Below are 16,822 nucleotides of genomic sequence, written 5' to 3' on the forward strand. Positions count from 1 at the left end.
GGATAATAAATGAGGAGGATAAATGAGGAGGATAATAAATGAGGAGGATAATAAATGAGGAGGATAATAAATGAGGAGGATAATAAATGAGGAGGATAATAAATGAGGAGGATAATAAATGAGGAGGAGGATAATAAATGAGGAGGAGGATAATAAATGAGGAGCAGGATAATAAATGATGAGGACCAGGATAATAAATGATGAGGATAATAAATGAGGAGGATAATAAATGAGGAGGATAATAAATGAGGAGGAGGAGGATAATAAATGAGGAGGAGGAGGATAATAAATGAGGAGGATAATAAATGAGGAGGAGGATAATAAATGAGGAGGATAATAAATGAGGAGGATAATAAATGAGGAGGATAATAAATGAGGAGGAGGAATAAATGAGGAGGATAATAAATGAGGAGGATAATAAATGAGGAGGATAATAAATGAGGAGGAGGATAATAAATGAGGAGGATAATAAATGAGAAGGATAATAAATGAGGATGTTGAGGATAATAAATGAGGAGCAGGATAATAACTTCTCTCCTCAGCAAGCATCATTCGAAGGTTATAATAGGCCCATTGTAAGACATGTGGGCTTGCTGCGCAGGTGTTTTACTGTAGATATGCCCACCTGATAGAGATAATTCCACAACACAAAATAATAGATGTTATACATTATACATACATTTATCATAAATGGTTTTAGACCGCCATCTACTGGTGAATTTAGATGTTGGTTTTAAATTAAATATAAGGGACTGCAAAATGAGTAGTTTCTTACGGCAGGCTTCTACAATCGCCACGATTATATTTAGTTCTATGTTCAAGACATTCTTGTGTTGAGTTAATTGGCAAAATCAAGCGCTCTTGTGCTACACAAAATCTACCCAAATGTCTCATACTACCGGGCCAAAATGATACAGCACAACATTTTCTCAGAAGCTTGGGACCTAAATTATTCTCAGTGGTAAAATAGATATTGTCACACTTTTTTTTGTTTATTTTTTATTAACAACAAAATCAATACAGAGAGTACATGAAGGAACACAAGTATATATATATATATATAGTATATACAATGGACAATCGATCTAGGGGCGGGTCTGGGGGCGGGGCTATGGGCGGGTCTCGGGGCGGGGCTAGGGGCGGGAACAATATCACGTTCCAATTACACAAGGACCTTAAGGGACATGCATATACTTACAATTCTAACAGCTTGTTTTTGTTAGTAGAGTATTTAACTGCCTTAAAATACAGTTCAATTTATTTTTGTAAGGTAAGAAAATGTTGTTGTTTTTTTTGTTTGTAAATGTACATTTTGTGTATATGAAATTTGGCCAAAAGAATAATGAAATTAATTATATAAAAATGTTTCAGCTTATTTCTTATTGTAGGTAAAGAATCCAAACAGTACATCTCTCCACAATAGTGTAAAATCTTCATAAATGTGTTCAATTATAAATCTACTGATGTCTTGGCACAGTTTTCTTTACATGAATACAACCCCCCCCCCCCAAAAAAAAAAGATGCACAACTGTTTCTGGGTGGTCATTACAAAAGGAGCAATTTGAGTTGATGTTTTCCTTAAACTTCTTCATATTGTGGTTGGCAGGACAATATTTATGAATAATTTTAAAGGAAACTTCCTTAATTTTGTTAACAAGTAGGTATGTGTGTGGCAACATTCAAACTTTTTTTCCAACAGATATTATCAATAAATCCATTCCAACAAGGTATACAACATCCTGCTGAAACAAGGTTCGTATCGCTCTGTTGTTGAATGGACCAAAAGAGAAACAAATCTTTCCTACTGATGAGTCAACAGGGTCAATAGAAGGTAGGCTCTGAGGGTCAGGTCTTTCCTACTGATGAGTCAACAGGGTCAACAGAAGGTCGGCTCTGAGGGTCAGGTCTTGACATGTTCCTGAATAACATAGCAACACCTGAGGGGAATGGCATCTAAAACAATTGCAAAATCTTTAGGTGTTACAGGGACCTTGTAAAGTGATAAGAATTCTTTATAACTGAGTAAAAGACCCTCTGCATTTACCAGTTGGCTCACCAAAAGGATATTATTTCTGAACCAATATTCTAAAAACAGAGAGGTATTTTTATACAATATATCCCGTCACACACCTAAGGTGAATGCACCAATTTTGTAAGTCGCTCTGGATAAGAGCGTCTGCTAAATGACTTAAATGTAAATGTAACGTGTTGGATGGCGTCATCAGTCGACTGCGCAGGACGCAAAAGCGACTGATGTTCTTGAACGTGGCCTTTCCTGGGGTTTTTTCTGCGCATGCGCAGAAAGGCCGCCGAGCCAAAATGACAGCTCTCTCCTCTCGTCTCTGTGTGGAAGTCGACACTTCAAAATGGGAAGGAGTACAACATTATTCAGATATTTGCATGGAATGTAATGACTATATATACATATAGTTTATGAAATATTAATGTTTTTTGTTGTTGTAGTATCCGGTTCATGTAATTTGAGTTGACAGGCTCTGTTTATAGGTAGCTTGTTTTGGTTTTTGGTTGTCTATAAGCTATCAGAAAGCTACACTGTTAGCTTTTAGGAGAAGGCCAGACTTGTCTTTTATTTTCTGTCATAATTCACATGAACTAGTTAGCTACCCCCCTTTTTAAACAGGGGAATAAATTAGCTATTTTACATACCGTCGTGTTTGCTGCTGTTTTTTTTTGTGTTTATTTTCAAACTCTTTGATTCTCTCTTTAAGTTGATCGCATTTTGTTTGGGTTTTTTGGACAGTAAAGGACGCAAGTAACGTTTTGTTTTTGTTTTATTGTTTACTAAGTTCTTTAGTTTCCTACCTTTTTGGCTCTCGGACACTTTGTTGATCTTTAATTTTATGTATTTTGAAGTATATCTGGTCAAATTGCTTTTTTTTCTTCCACCATGTTTCTGATATGCGGTGTGTTGCTTTGGGCCAGTTTCTACGGTACAAACCTCTAAACCAACAAACAAAGTCATTATTTCAGTCCATTTGACTCACAATCAGCATGTTTTTTTGTTTTGTTCTTCCCCTTTCCGACGTGTTTAGATATTAACATTTAGTTACATTTAAAAAAAAAAACTCAGCCACTTCCATTTGAACTTGCTCTTGTCATTTTGGACAGCTTTGTTGTAAATTTGAGTTTCCTCTACATGTGATCTCAGTTTAGTTTCGGTCCCCCTTTTTTTTCCCCGTTTCCACCATGTCTTGTGTCCATTATAAATTCTCCTCGAAACTCAACTACGACACGGTGACTTTCGACGGCCTGAACATCACTCTGGCCGACCTGAAAAGACAGATTATGGGTCGAGAGAGACTCAAAGCTGTCGACTGCGGCCTACAAATCACCAACGCACAAACTAAAGAAGGTAAGAAAGTAGTTTTATCTGTGTGTTTTTATTAAATTTTATTTTTTTAAAGGAAGACATTTTTATTTATCTTAACTAAGTTAAGGATGTCAAAGCTGCCGACAACAAATTAGTCCACTGACGGAAAGCCAATCTGACATTTTTTAAACCTTTTATGTAATGTATAATGTGATGTTATGGAGTTTTTCGTGTTGAATATTTTGTCTTTCCGTATCACCTATATAGTCCTGATCTACCATCACTTTATCAGACAAAACACACGTGTCCCGTTGCTGCTAACTAGCTACTTTCTAACTAACCAGGTTACTGCTTCAACCTCGGATGACAGCTAGGTAGATTTTTAAACTTAGCTTCGGGAAGCAGCACATAACGGGGCCTGGACGGAAATTAAATAAGGTGAGCTAGTGTCAACCACAGGGATCAATAAACTAGTGTCAACCACAGGGATCAATAAACTAGTGTCAACCACAGGGATCAATAAACTAGTGTCAACCACAGGGATCAATAAACTAGTGTCAACCACAGGGATCAATAAACTAGTGTCAACCACAGGGATCAATAAACTAGTGTCAACCACAGGGATCAATAAACTAGTGTCAACCACAGGGACCAATAAACTAGTGTCAACCACAGGGATCAATAAACACCAATAAACTAGTGTCAACCACAGGGATCAATAAACTAGTGTCAACCACAGGGATTAATAAACTAGTGTCAACCACAGGGATCAATAAACTAGTGTCAACCACAGGGATCAATACACACCAATAAACTAGTGTCAACCACAGGGATCAATAAACACCAATAAACTAGTGTCAACCACAGGGATCAATAAACTAGTGTCAACCACAGGGATCAATACACACCAATAAACTAGTGTCAACCACAGGGATCAATAAACTAGTGTCAACCACAGGGATCAATAAACTAGTGTCAACCACAGGGATCAATAAACTAGTGTCAACCACAGGGATCAATAAACTAGTGTCAACCACAGGGATCAATAAACTAGTGTCAACCACAGGGATCAATAAACTAGTGTCAACCACAGGGATCAATAAACTAGTGTCAACCACAGGGATCAATAAACTAGTGTCAACCACAGGGATCAATAAACTAGTGTCAACCACAGGGATCAATAAACTAGTGTCAACCACAGGGATCAATAAACTAGTGTCAACCACAGGGATCAATAAACTAGTGTCAACCACAGGGATCAATAAACTAGTGTCAACCACAGGGATCAATAAACAACCACAGGGATCAATAAACGTGTCAACCACAGGGATCAATAAACTAGTGTCAACCACAGGGATCAATAAACTAGTGTCAACCACAGGGATCAATAAACTAGTGTCAACCACAGGGATCAATAAACTAGTGTCAACCACAGGGATCAATAAACTAGTGTCAACCACAGGGATCAATAAACTAGTGTCAACCACAGGGATCAATAAACTAGTGTCAACCACAGGGATCAATAAACTAGTGTCAACCACAGGGATCAATAAACTAGTGTCAACCACAGGGATCAATAAACTAGTGTCAACCACAGGGATCAATAAACTAGTGTCAACCACAGGGATCAATAAACACCAATAAACTAGTGTCAACCACAGGGATCAATAAACTAGTGTCGACCACAGGGATCAATAAACTAGTGTCGACCACAGGGATCAATAAACTAGTGTCGACCACAGGGATCAATAAACTAGTGTCGACCACAGGGATCAATAAACTAGTGTCGACCACAGGGATCAATAAACTAGTGTCGACCACAGGGATCAATAAACACCGTCGGGAACCCATTTCGAATGAAGAGGTCTTGACAGCCAGACGACCACTGTGGTTACTGGTCAAATGGGGTCCGGTATATATATATGTTTTTTGACAGGGCTTGGATAGAGAAGAGGGTCAATGGGTTTGAGCCGTTTCCTTACAGGGAAATGTTGTATGCATTTATTTTTATTTATCCTACCTGTAAGGTTCCATCATCCACAAAACCTCTTATGTCAGCCCAGGTGGTTGGCTTGTGTGCTGGCATGGTGGGGTTAGGCCTAGTCAGGGAGTCTGGTTCCTCTTAAGGTTTCTTCCTTCTACTGTGAACTGCTTGCTCTTGGGGGGGGAGGGTAGATTTCAGGGATGGCGCCCGGGGAACTAGATATCTGGGATGGCGCCCGGGGAACTAGATATCTGGGATGGCGCCCGGGGGACTAGATATCTGGGATGGCGCCCGGGGGACTAGATATATAGGATGGCGCCCGGGGGACTAGATATATAGGATGGCGCCCGGGGGACTAGATATATAGGATGGCGCCCGGGGGACTAGATATATAGGATGGCGCCCGGGGGACTAGATATATAGGATGGCGCCCGGGGGACTAGATATATGGGATGGCGCCCGGGGGACTAGATATCTGGGATGGCGCCCGGGGGTCAACCACAGGGACTAGATATCTGGGATGGCGCCCGGGGACTAGATATCTGGGATGGCGCCCGGGGACTAGATATATGGGATGGCGCCCGGGGGACTAGATATATGGGATGGCGCCCGGGGACTAGATATAAACTGGGATGGCGCCCGGGGGACTAGATATCTGGGATGGCGCCCTGGGGACTAGATATCTGGGATGGCGCCCGGGGGACTAGATATCTGGGATGGCGCCCGGGGACTAGATATCTGGGATGGCGCCCGGGGGACTAGATATCTGGGATGGCGCCCGGGGGACTAGATATCTGGGATGGCGCCCGGGGGACTAGATATCTGGGATGGCGCCCGGGGGGACTAGATATCTGGGATGGCGCCGGGGGGACTAGATATCTGGGATGGCGCCCGGGGGACTAGATATCTGGGATGGCGCCCGGGGGACTAGATATCTGGGATGGCTCCCGGGGGACTAGATATCTGGGATGGCGCCCGGGGGACTAGATATCTGGGATGGCGCCCTGGGGACTAGATATCTGGGATGGCGCCCTGGGGACTAGATATCTGGGATGGCTCCCGGGGGACTAGATATCTGGGATGGCGCCCTGGGGACTAGATATCTGGGATGGCTCCCGGGGACTAGATATCTGGGATGGCGCCCTGGGGACTAGATATCTGGGATGGCGCCCGGGGCACTAGATATCTGGGATGGCGCCCTGGGGACTAGATATCTGGGATGGCGCCCGGGGGACTAGATATATAGGATGGCGCCCGGGGGACTAGATATATAGGATGGCTCCCGGGGAACTAGATATCTGGGATGGCGCCCTGGGGACTAGATATCTGGGATGGCGCCCTGGGGACTAGATATATAGGATGGCTCCCGGGGAACTAGATATCTGGGATGGCGCCCGGGGGACTAGATATCTGGGATGGCGCCCTGGGGACTAGATATCTGGGATGGCGCCCTGGGGACTAGATATCTGGGATGGCGCCCGGGGAACTAGATATCTGGGATGGCGCCCTGGGGGACTAGATATCTGGGATGGCGCCCGGGGGACTAGATATCTGGGATGGCGCCCTGGGGACTAGATATCTGGGATGGCGCCCTGGGGACTAGATATCTGGGATGGCGCCCGGGGAACTAGATATCTGGGATGGCGCCCTGGGGGACTAGATATCTGGGATGGCGCCCGGGGGACTAGATCATGGCGCCCTGGGGACTAGATATCTGGGATGGCGCCCGGGGACTAGATATCTGGGATGGCTCCCGGGGACTAGATATCTGGGATGGCGCCCGGGGACTAGATATCTGGGATGGCGCCCTGGGGACTACCAACAGACACCTGCCTGTAGTCACCTGGCCTTACAGACCAGTAATTCCCTGGTCTCTGATCTGTAGAATACAAAGACGACGAGGCCCTGATATCTAAGAACTCCTCTGTCATCATCAGAAGAATACCCATCGGAGGAGTCAAGGCTTCAAGCAAGATGTATAACATGTGAGTACATATATACACAGTGTAGTCACCTGGCCTTAACCCAGCCTGTAGTCACCTGGCCTTAACCCAGCCTGTAGTCACCTGGCCTGTAGTCACCTGGCCTTAACCCAGCCTGTAGTTACCTGGCCTGTAGTCACCTGGCCTTAACACAGCCTGTAGTCACCTGGCCTTAACCCAGCCTGTAGTTACCTGGCCTGTAGTCACCTGGCCTTAACCCGGCCTGTAGTCACCTGGCCTTAACCCAGCCTGTAGTTACCTGGCCTGTAGTCACCTGGCCTTAACCCAGCCTGTAGTTACCTGGCCTGTAATCACCTGGCCTTAACCCGGCCTGTAGTCACCTGGCCTGTAGTCACCTGGCCTGTAGTCACCTGACCTTAACCTAGCCTGTAGTCACCTGGCCTTAACCCAGCCTGTAGTCACCTGGCCTTAACCCAGCCTGTAGTCACCTGGCCTTAACCCAGCCTGTAGTCACCTGGCCTTAACCCAGCCTGTAGTCACCTGGCCTTAACCCAGCCTGTAGTCACCTGGCCTTAACCCAGCCTGTAGTCACCTGGCCTGTAGTCACCTGGCCTTAACCCAGCCTGTAGTCACCTGGCCTTAACCCAGCCTGTAGTCACCTGGCCTTAACCCAGCCTGTAGTCACCTGGCCTTAACCCAGCCTGTAGTCACCTGGCCTGTAGTCACCTGGCCTTAACCTGGCCTGTAGTCACCTGGCCTGTAGTCACCTGGCCTTAACCCAGCCTGTAGTCACCAAGTAAGATGTATAACATGTGAGTACATATATACACAGTGCATCGAGGACTCCCTGTAACATTATATTAGGTAGCATTGTTTAAAGTGGCCAGTGATATATTTTACATCAATTCCCATCAATTCCCATTATTAAAGTGGCTGGAGTTGAGTCAGTGTGTTGGCAGCAGCCACTCAATGTTAGTGGTGGCTGGTTAACAGTCTGATGGTCTTGAGATAGAAGCTGTTTTTCAGTCTCTTGGTCCCAGCTTTGATGCACCTGTACTGACCTCGCCTTCTGGATGATAGCAGGGTGAACAGGCAGTGGTTCGGGTGGTTGATGTCCTTGATGATCTTTAAGGCCTTCCTGTGACATCGGGTGGTGTAGGTGTCCTGGAGGGCAGGTAGTTTGCCCCCGGTAATGCGTTGTGCAGACCTCACTACCCTCTGGAGAGCCTTACGGTTGTGGGCGGAGCAGTTGCCGTACCAGGCGGTGATACAGCCCGCCAGGATGCTCTCGATTGTGCATCTGTAGAAGTTTGCGAGTGCTTTTGGTGACAAGCCAAATTTCTTCAGCCTCCTGAGGTTGAAGAGGCGCTGCTGCGCCTTCTTCACGACGCTGTCAGTGTGAGTGGACCAATTCAGTTTGTCTGTGATGTGTACGCCGAGGAACTTAAAACTTACTACCCTCTCCACTACTGTTCCATCGATGTGTATAGGGGGGTGTATAGGGGGGTGTTCCCTCTCCCTGTTTTTGCTTTGTCATTGTGGGGTATTGTGATGTCATTATGGGGTGTTGGGATGTCATTATATTGGGATGTCATCATGGGGTATTGTGATGCCATTATGGGGTGTTGGGATGTCATTATGGGGTGTTGGGATGTCATTATGGGGTATTGGGATGTCATTATGGGGTGTTGGGATGTCATTATGGGGTGTTGGGATGTCATTATGGGGTGTTGGGATGTCATTATGGGGTATTGGGATGTCATTATGGGGTATTGTGATGTCATTATGGGGTATTGTGTTTAGATTTAATACATTTTAGAATAAGGCTGTAACGTAACAAAAATGTAGAAGTCAAGGGGTCTGAATACTTTCTGAATGCTCTGTATATACATTGTAATAGCAGGACACTGTAAAGTCCATTATTCCCCTGAAGAGTAGGAATTGGGCTTTTTTTGAGAATGTTTTTGAATTCTAGGCAACCTGCATACACATTGGTTTGATGTACAATAGACCCAACAACCGCTACTGTAGTAGGTCAACGCTGTGTGCTGGAATGGGTTGGTGGGCATTCCTTTATCGGTGTCAGACCAATGCCTACTTCTCACTTAAAACATTTTTAATTTCTAATTTATTTCCCAGGGTCCTCTGTTTCCTAAAAGCATCTTAATAAGGATACTTAGTTAAATCTCAGAGCGGTTTTCGTAAAACCATCATGACTGAACTTTTGTTCTTCCACGTCACTTTATACACAGAAGATCCCCGTTTTTAAACAGGGAATCGAGATGTTGATCTGTCTCTCTGTGACTGCCGATTTAGTTTCAGAACCAAGTTGACTAGGATTCACAACGTTGCCCCTGCCTCTGCATTTGTTATAAACAAGCAAAGGGTGAAGATGTTTCAAATGAAAACCAAGATGGCTGCCGTCAAAAGCAAGACGGCTGCCGTCAAAAGCAAGACGGCTGCCGTCGAAAGCAAGACGGCTGCCGTCGAAAGCAAGACGGCTGCCGTCGAAAGCAAGACGGCTGCCGTCGAAAGCAAGACGGCTGCCGTCGAAAGCAAGACGGCTGCCGTCGAAAGCAAGACGGCTGCCGTCGAAAGCAAGACGGCTGCCGTCGAAAGCAAGACGGCTGCCGTCGAAAGCAAGACGGCTGCCGTCGAAAGCAAGACGGCTGCCGTCGAAAGCAAGACGGCTGCCGTCGAAAGCAAGACGGCTGCCGTCGAAAGCAAGACGGCTGCCGTCGAAAGCAAGAGACGGCTGCCGTCGAAAGCAAGAGACGGCTGCCGTCGAAAGCAAGAGACGGCTGCCGTCGAAAGCAAGAGACGGCTGCCGTCGAAAGCAAGAGACGGCTGCCGTCGAAAGCAAGAGACGGCTGCCGTCGAAAGCAAGAGACGGCTGCCGTCGAAAGCAAGAGATGGCTGGACACTAGCAAACAGTAGTACACAAGTATAAACACCATGGGACCACACATGACCGTCGTTATGTTTGGAGGAAAAAGGGGGAGGCTTGCAAGCCGAAGAACACCATCCCAACCGTGAAGCACGAGGGTGGCAGCATCATGTTGTGGGGGTGCTTTGCTGCAGGAGGGACTGGTGCACTTCACAAAATAGATGGCATCATGAGGAAGGAGAATTATGTGGATATATTGAAGCAACATCTCAAGACATCAGTCAGGAAGTTAAAGCTTGGTCACAAATGGGTCTTCCAAATGGACAATGACCCCAAGCATACTTTCAAATTTGTGACAAAATGGCTTAAAGACTACAAAGACAAGGTATTGGAGTGACCATCACAAAGCCCTGACCTCAATCCTATAGATCATTTGTGGGCAGAACTGAAGAAGCGTGTGGGAGCAAGAAGACATACAAACCTGACTCAGTTACACCAGCTCTGTCAGGAGGAATGGGCCAAAATTCACCCCACTTATTGTGGGAAGCTTGTGGAAGGCTACCTGAAACATTTGACCCAAGTTAAACAATTTAAAGGCAATGCTACCAAACACTAATTGAGTGTATGTAAACTTCTGACCCATTGGGAATGTGATGAAAGAAATAAAAGCTGAAATAAATAATTCTCTCTACTATTATTCTGACATTTCACATTCTTAAAATAAATGTGTGATCCTAACTGACCTAAAACAGGGAATTTTTACTAGGATTAAATGTCAGGAATTGTGAAACACTTTAGCCCAATACTTTTAAACTCAGTTTATGTAAACTTCCGACTTCAACTGGACATGTGTTTGTCATTTTTAAATACAATTTATTTACTTAACACTCCGAACTCTGACATCGCTCGTTCTAATATTTATATATTTCTTAATTCCTTCAGACCAATGCCTATTTCTCACTTAAAACAGTTCATTTTAAAAATGTATATTTGTCAAAGTATATGAGTCGTTATTGTGACATTTGAATGGCACTTCCTGATGTGGCATCAAGTGATGATGGAAGCAGTGGGCCCCAGATCAGTTTCTTCCTGATGTTGGAAGCAGTGGGCCCCGGATCAGTTTCTTCCTGATGTTGGAAGCAGTGGGCCCCAGATTAGTTTCTTCCTGATGTTGGAAGCAGTGGGCCCCAGATCAGTTTCTTCCTGATGTTGGAAGCAGTGGGCCCCAGATCAGTTTCTTCCTGATGTTGGAAGCAGTGGGCCCCAGATTAGTTTCTTCCTGATGTTGGAAGCAGTGGGCCCCAGATTAGTTTCTTCCTGATGTTGGAAGCAGTGGGCCCCAGATCAGTTTCTTCCTGATGTTGGAAGCAGTGGGCCCCAGATCAGTTTCTTCCTGATGTTGGAAGCAGTGGGCCCCAGATTAGTTTCTTCCTGATGTTGGAAGCAGTGGGCCCCAGATTAGTTTCTTCCTGATGTTGGAAGCAGTGGGCCCCAGATTAGTTTCTTCCTGATGTTGGAAGCAGTGGGCCCCAGATTAGTTTCTTCCTGATGTTGGAAGCAGTGGGCCCCAGATTAGTTTCTTCCTGATGTTGGAAGCAGTGGGCCCCAGATTAGTTTCTTCCTGATGTTGGAAGCAGTGGGCCCTGGATCATTTAGTTTCTTCCTGATGTTGGAAGCAGTGGGCCCCAGATTAGTTTCTTCCTGATGTTGGAAGCAGTGGGCCCCAGATTAGTTTCTTCCTGATGTTGGAAGCAGTGGGCCCCAGATTAGTTTCTTCCTGATGTTGGAAGCAGTGGGCCCCAGATTAGTTTCTTCCTGATGTTGGAAGCAGTGGGCCCCTGATCAGTTTCTTCCTGATGTTGGAAGCAGTGGGCCCCAGATTAGTTTCTTCCTGATGTTGGAAGCAGTGGGCCCCTGATCAGTTTCTTCCTGATGTTGGAAGCAGTGGGCCCCAGATTAGTTTCTTCCTGATGTGGGAAGCAGTGGGCCCTGGATCATTTATCTAGATTAGTTTCTTCCTGATGTTGGAAGCAGTGGGCCCTGGATCAGTTTCTTCCTGATGTGGGAAGCAGTGGCCCCGGGATCATTTATCTAGATTAGTTTCTTCCTGATGTTGGAAGCAGTGGGCCCCAGATCAGTTTCTTCCTGATGTTGGAAGCAGTGGGCCCCAGATTAGTTTCTTCCTGATGTTGGAAGCAGTGGGCCCCAGATTAGTTTCTTCCTGATGTTGGAAGCAGTGGGCCCCAGATTAGTTTCTTCCTGATGTTGGAAGCAGTGGGCCCCAGATTAGTTTCTTCCTGATGTTGGAAGCAGTGGGCCCCGGATCAGTTTCTTCCTGATGTTGGAAACAGTGGGCCCCAGATCAGTTTCTTCCTGATGTTGGAAACAGTGGGCCCCAGATCAGTTTCTTCCTGATGTTGGAAGCAGTGGGCCCTGGATCATTTAGTTTCTTCCTGATGTTGGAAGCAGTGGGCCCTGGATCATTTAGTTTCTTCCTGATGTTGGAAGCAGTGGGCCCTGGATCATTTAGTTTCTTCCTGATGTTGGAAGCAGTGGGCCCTGGATCATTTAGTTTCTTCCTGATGTTGGAAGCAGTGGGCCCTGGATCATTTAGTTTCTTCCTGATGTTGGAAGCAGTGGGCCCCAGATCAGTTTCTTCCTGATGTTGGAAGCAGTGGGCCCCAGGTTAATTTATCTAGTTTAGTTTCTTCCTGATGTTGGAAGCAGTGGGCCCCAGATCAGTTTCTTCCTGATGTTGGAAGCAGTGGGCCCCAGATCAGTTTCTTCCTGATGTTGGAAGCAGTGGGCCCCAGGTTAATTTATCTAGTTTAGTTTCTTCCTGATGTTGGAAGCAGTGGGCCCCAGATTAGTTTCTTCCTGATGTTGGAAGCAGTGGGCCCCAGATCAGTTTCTTCCTGATGTTGGAAGCAGTGGGCCCCAGATCATTTATCTATATCAGTTTCTTCCTGATGTTGGAAGCAGTGGGCCCCAGGTTAATTTATCTAGTTTAGTTTCTTCCTGATGTGGCATCAAGTGATGTTGGAAGCAGTGGGCCCCGGGATCATTTATCTAGATTTTAAGTGAGGAGCTCTGGATTGTTTGTGTGACTGAGAACTGTTGTCAGTTAAGATATTCAAATAAGAGACGTTGGACCGCAGCTCTGCTCTCTGTCACCTGCTGCTGGGGGTGCTGTAGGGGGAGTGGTGGGGGAGTGGTGCTGCAGGGGAGTGGTGGGGGTGTGGTGCTGGGGGGTGTGGTGCTGCAGGGGGTGTGGTGCTGCAGGGGTGTGGTGCTGCAGGGGGTGTGGTGCTGCAGGGGGTGTGGTGCTGCAGGGGTGTGGTGCTGGGGGGTGTGGTGCTGCGGGGGGGGGTGCTGCTGGGGGTGTGGTGCTGCTGGGGGGTGCTGCGGGGGGGGTGCTGCAGAGGGGGGTGCTGTATATTATTACTCTGCCTTAGATTACAACTCTGTGGACACACAACAGGTCTGGTCTGGGGGTAACAGACACACAACAGGTCTGGTCTGGGGGTAACAGACACACAACAGGTCTGGTCTGGGGGGTAACAGACACACAACAGGTCTGGTCTGGGCGTAACAGACACACGACAGGTCTGGTCTGGGGGTAACAGACACACAACAGATCTGGTCTGGGGGTAACAGACACACAACAGGTCTGGTCTGGGGGTAACAGACACACAACAGGTATGGTCTGGGCGTAACAGACACACGACAGGTCTGGTCTGGGGGTAACAGACACACGACAGGTCTGGTCTGGGGGGTAACAGACACACGACAGGTCTGGTCTGGGGGGTAACAGACACACGACAGGTCTGGTCTGGGGGGTAACAGACACACGACAGGTCTGGTCTGGGGGGTAACAGACACACAACAGGTCTGGTCTGGGGGGTAACAGACACACGACAGTTTCAGATGTGTCGGTTTCTGGAATTTTCTAGACTATTTTAAACTTGGACGTGTGTCTGTCTGGAGAAGAGCGTCTGAATGACAAACATGAATTTAACTCTCTCTCTCTCTCTCTGTGGGTGTCCTCTCTCTGTGTGTGTCCTCTCTCTCTGTGTGTGTCTTCTCTCTCTGTGTGTGTCTTCTCTCTCTGTGTGTGTCTTCTCTCTCTGTGTGTGTCTTCTCTCTCTGTGTGTCTTCTCTCTGTGTCCTCTCTCTCTGTGTCCTCTCTCTCTGTGTCCTCTCTCTCTGTGTCCTCTCTCTCTGTGTCCTCTCTCTCTGTGTCCTCTCTCTCTGTGTCCTCTCTCTCTGTGTCCTCTCTCTCTGTCCTCTCTGTCCTCTCTCTCTCTCTCTGTCCTCTCTCTGTCCTCTCTCTGTCCTCTCTCTCTGTCCTCTCTCTCTCTCTCTGTCCTCTCTCTCTCTCTCTGTCCTCTCTCTCTCTCTCTGTCCTCTCTCTCTCTCTCTGTCCTCTCTCTCTCTCTGTCCTCTCTCTCTCTCTCTGTCCTCTCTCTCTCTCTGTCCTCTCTCTCTCTCTGTCCTCTCTCTCTCTGTCCTCTCTCTGTCCTCTCTCTGTCCTCTCTCTGTCCTCTATCTGTTCTCTCTCTCTGTTCTCTCTCTCTCTCTCTCTCTCTCTCTCTCTCTCTCTCTGTACCCTCTCTCTCTCTCTCTCTCTCTCTGTACCCTCTCTCTCTCTCTGTACCCTCTCTCTCTCTCTCTCTCTCTCTCTCTCTCTCTCTCTGTCCTCTCTCGCTCTCTGTCCTCTCTCGCTCTCTGTCCTCTCGCTCTCTGTCCTCTCGCTCTCTGTCCTCTCGCTCTCTGTCCTCTCTCTGTCCTCTCTCTGTCCTCTCTCTCTATTTCCTCTCTGTCTCTCTCTGTGTTCCAGTGAGCGTTTTTCAGAACCGAATCACTTCCCCGTTCAGAACCTCCCCGTCGGATCCTCCAAAGGAGATCGTTCTTCAGAACACAGTCACTTTTCCATCGGATCCTCTAAAGGAGTATGTAACGAATACACACACACACACACACACACACACACACACACACACACACACACACACACACACACACACACACTACACGTGTCTGAAATGTCTTGTCATACCATTCTAGTGTTGTCCTGTTTTTTTAAACTACAGTACCAGTCAAAAACATTTGGCCACACCTACTCAGTCAAGGATTTTTATTTTCTACATTGTAGAATAATAGTGAAGACATTAAAACTAGCAACACATATGGAATCATGTAGTAACCAAAAAAATAAATAGATTTTAGATTCTTCAAAGTAGCCTCTTTTTTTTTGCCTTCTTGATGACAGCTTTTGCACACTCTTGGCATTCTCTCAACCAGCTTCATGGGGTAGTCACCTGGAATACTTTTCCAACAGTCTTGAAGGAGTTCCCACATATTTTTTTATTTTTTTATTTTTACCTTTATCTAACCAGGTAGGCTAGTTGAGAACAAGTTCTCATTTACAACTGCGACCTGGCCAAAAATAAAGCAAAGTAGTTTGACACAAAACAACAACAACAACAACAACAACAACAACAGAGTTACACATAAACAAACGTCAATAACACAATAGAACAATCTATGTCCAGTGTTTACAAATGTAGTAAGATTAGGGAGGTAAGGCAATTAATAGGCCATGGAGGATAAATAATTACCATATAGCAATTAAACACTGGAGTGATAGATGTGCAGGAGATTCATGTGCAAGTAGAGATACTGGGGTGCAAAATAAATAACAATATGGGGATGAGGTAGTTGGGTGGGCTATTTACATTTACATTTAAGTCATTTAGCAGACGCTCTTATCCAGAGCGACTTACAAATTGGTGCATTCACCTTATGGCATCCAGTGGAACAGTCACTTTACAATAGTGCATCTAAATCTTAAAGGGGGGTTGAGAAGGATTACTTATCCTATCCTAGGTATTCCTTAAAGAGGTGGGGTTTCAGGTGTCTCCGGAAGGTGGTGATTGACTCAGCTGTCCTGGCGTCGTGAGGGAGTTTGTTCCACCATTGGGTGGAACAATGGGCTATGTATGCTGAGCACTTGTTGGCTGCTTTTCCTTCACTCTGCGGTCCAACTCATCCCAAACCATCTCAATTGGGGTGATTGTGGAGACCTGGTCATCTGATGCAGCACTCCATCACTCTCCTTCTTGGTCAAATAGCCCTTAAACAGCCTGGAGGTGTGTTTTGGGTCATTTTCCTGTTGAAAAACTAATGATAGTCCCACTAAGCCCAAACTAGATGGGATGGCGTATCGCCTCAGAATGCTGTGGTAGCCATGCTGGTTATGTTTGACTTGAATTCTAAATAAATCACTGACCGTGTCACCAGCAAAGCACCATCACACCATCACACCTCCTCCTCCATGCTTCACGGTGGGAAATACACAGAGATCATCCGTTCACCTACTCTACGTCTCACAAAGACACTGTTGGAACCAAAAATCTCACATTTGGACTCATCAGACCGAAGGACAGATTCCTACCGGTCTAATCTCCATTGCTCGTGTTTCTTGGCCCAAGCAAGTCTCTTCTTCTTCTTGGTGTCCTTTTAGTAGTGGTTTCTTTGCAGCAATTTGACCATGAAGGCCTGATTTCACGTCGTCTCCTCTGAACAGTTGATGTTGAGATGTGTCTGTTACTTGAACTCTGTGAAGTATTGATTTGGGCTGCAATCTGAGTCTGGAAACTCGAGTGAACTTATCC

The 16,822-nt window shown here is 46.1% G+C and overlaps 1 protein-coding gene across 1 annotated transcript in view; it reads left to right on the forward strand.

Moving 5' to 3' along the window:
* Window positions 1-2,284: 2,284 nt before the first annotated feature.
* The window catches only part of LOC124021008 (E3 ubiquitin-protein ligase RBBP6-like), a 55,541-nt gene continuing 41,003 nt past the window's right edge, over window positions 2,285-16,822 (forward strand). Inside the window, 3 exon segments of the mRNA XM_046336321.1 lie at window positions 2,285-3,373; window positions 7,201-7,300; window positions 14,986-15,097. Of these exon segments, the coding sequence (XP_046192277.1) occupies window positions 3,208-3,373; window positions 7,201-7,300; window positions 14,986-15,097 (378 nt within the window). The 5' untranslated portion in view covers window positions 2,285-3,207.

The sequence above is a fragment of the Oncorhynchus gorbuscha genome, unplaced genomic scaffold (assembly GCF_021184085.1).
Source record: "Oncorhynchus gorbuscha isolate QuinsamMale2020 ecotype Even-year unplaced genomic scaffold, OgorEven_v1.0 Un_scaffold_1020, whole genome shotgun sequence".
In the NCBI taxonomy this organism is placed as follows: Eukaryota; Metazoa; Chordata; class Actinopteri; order Salmoniformes; family Salmonidae; genus Oncorhynchus; species Oncorhynchus gorbuscha.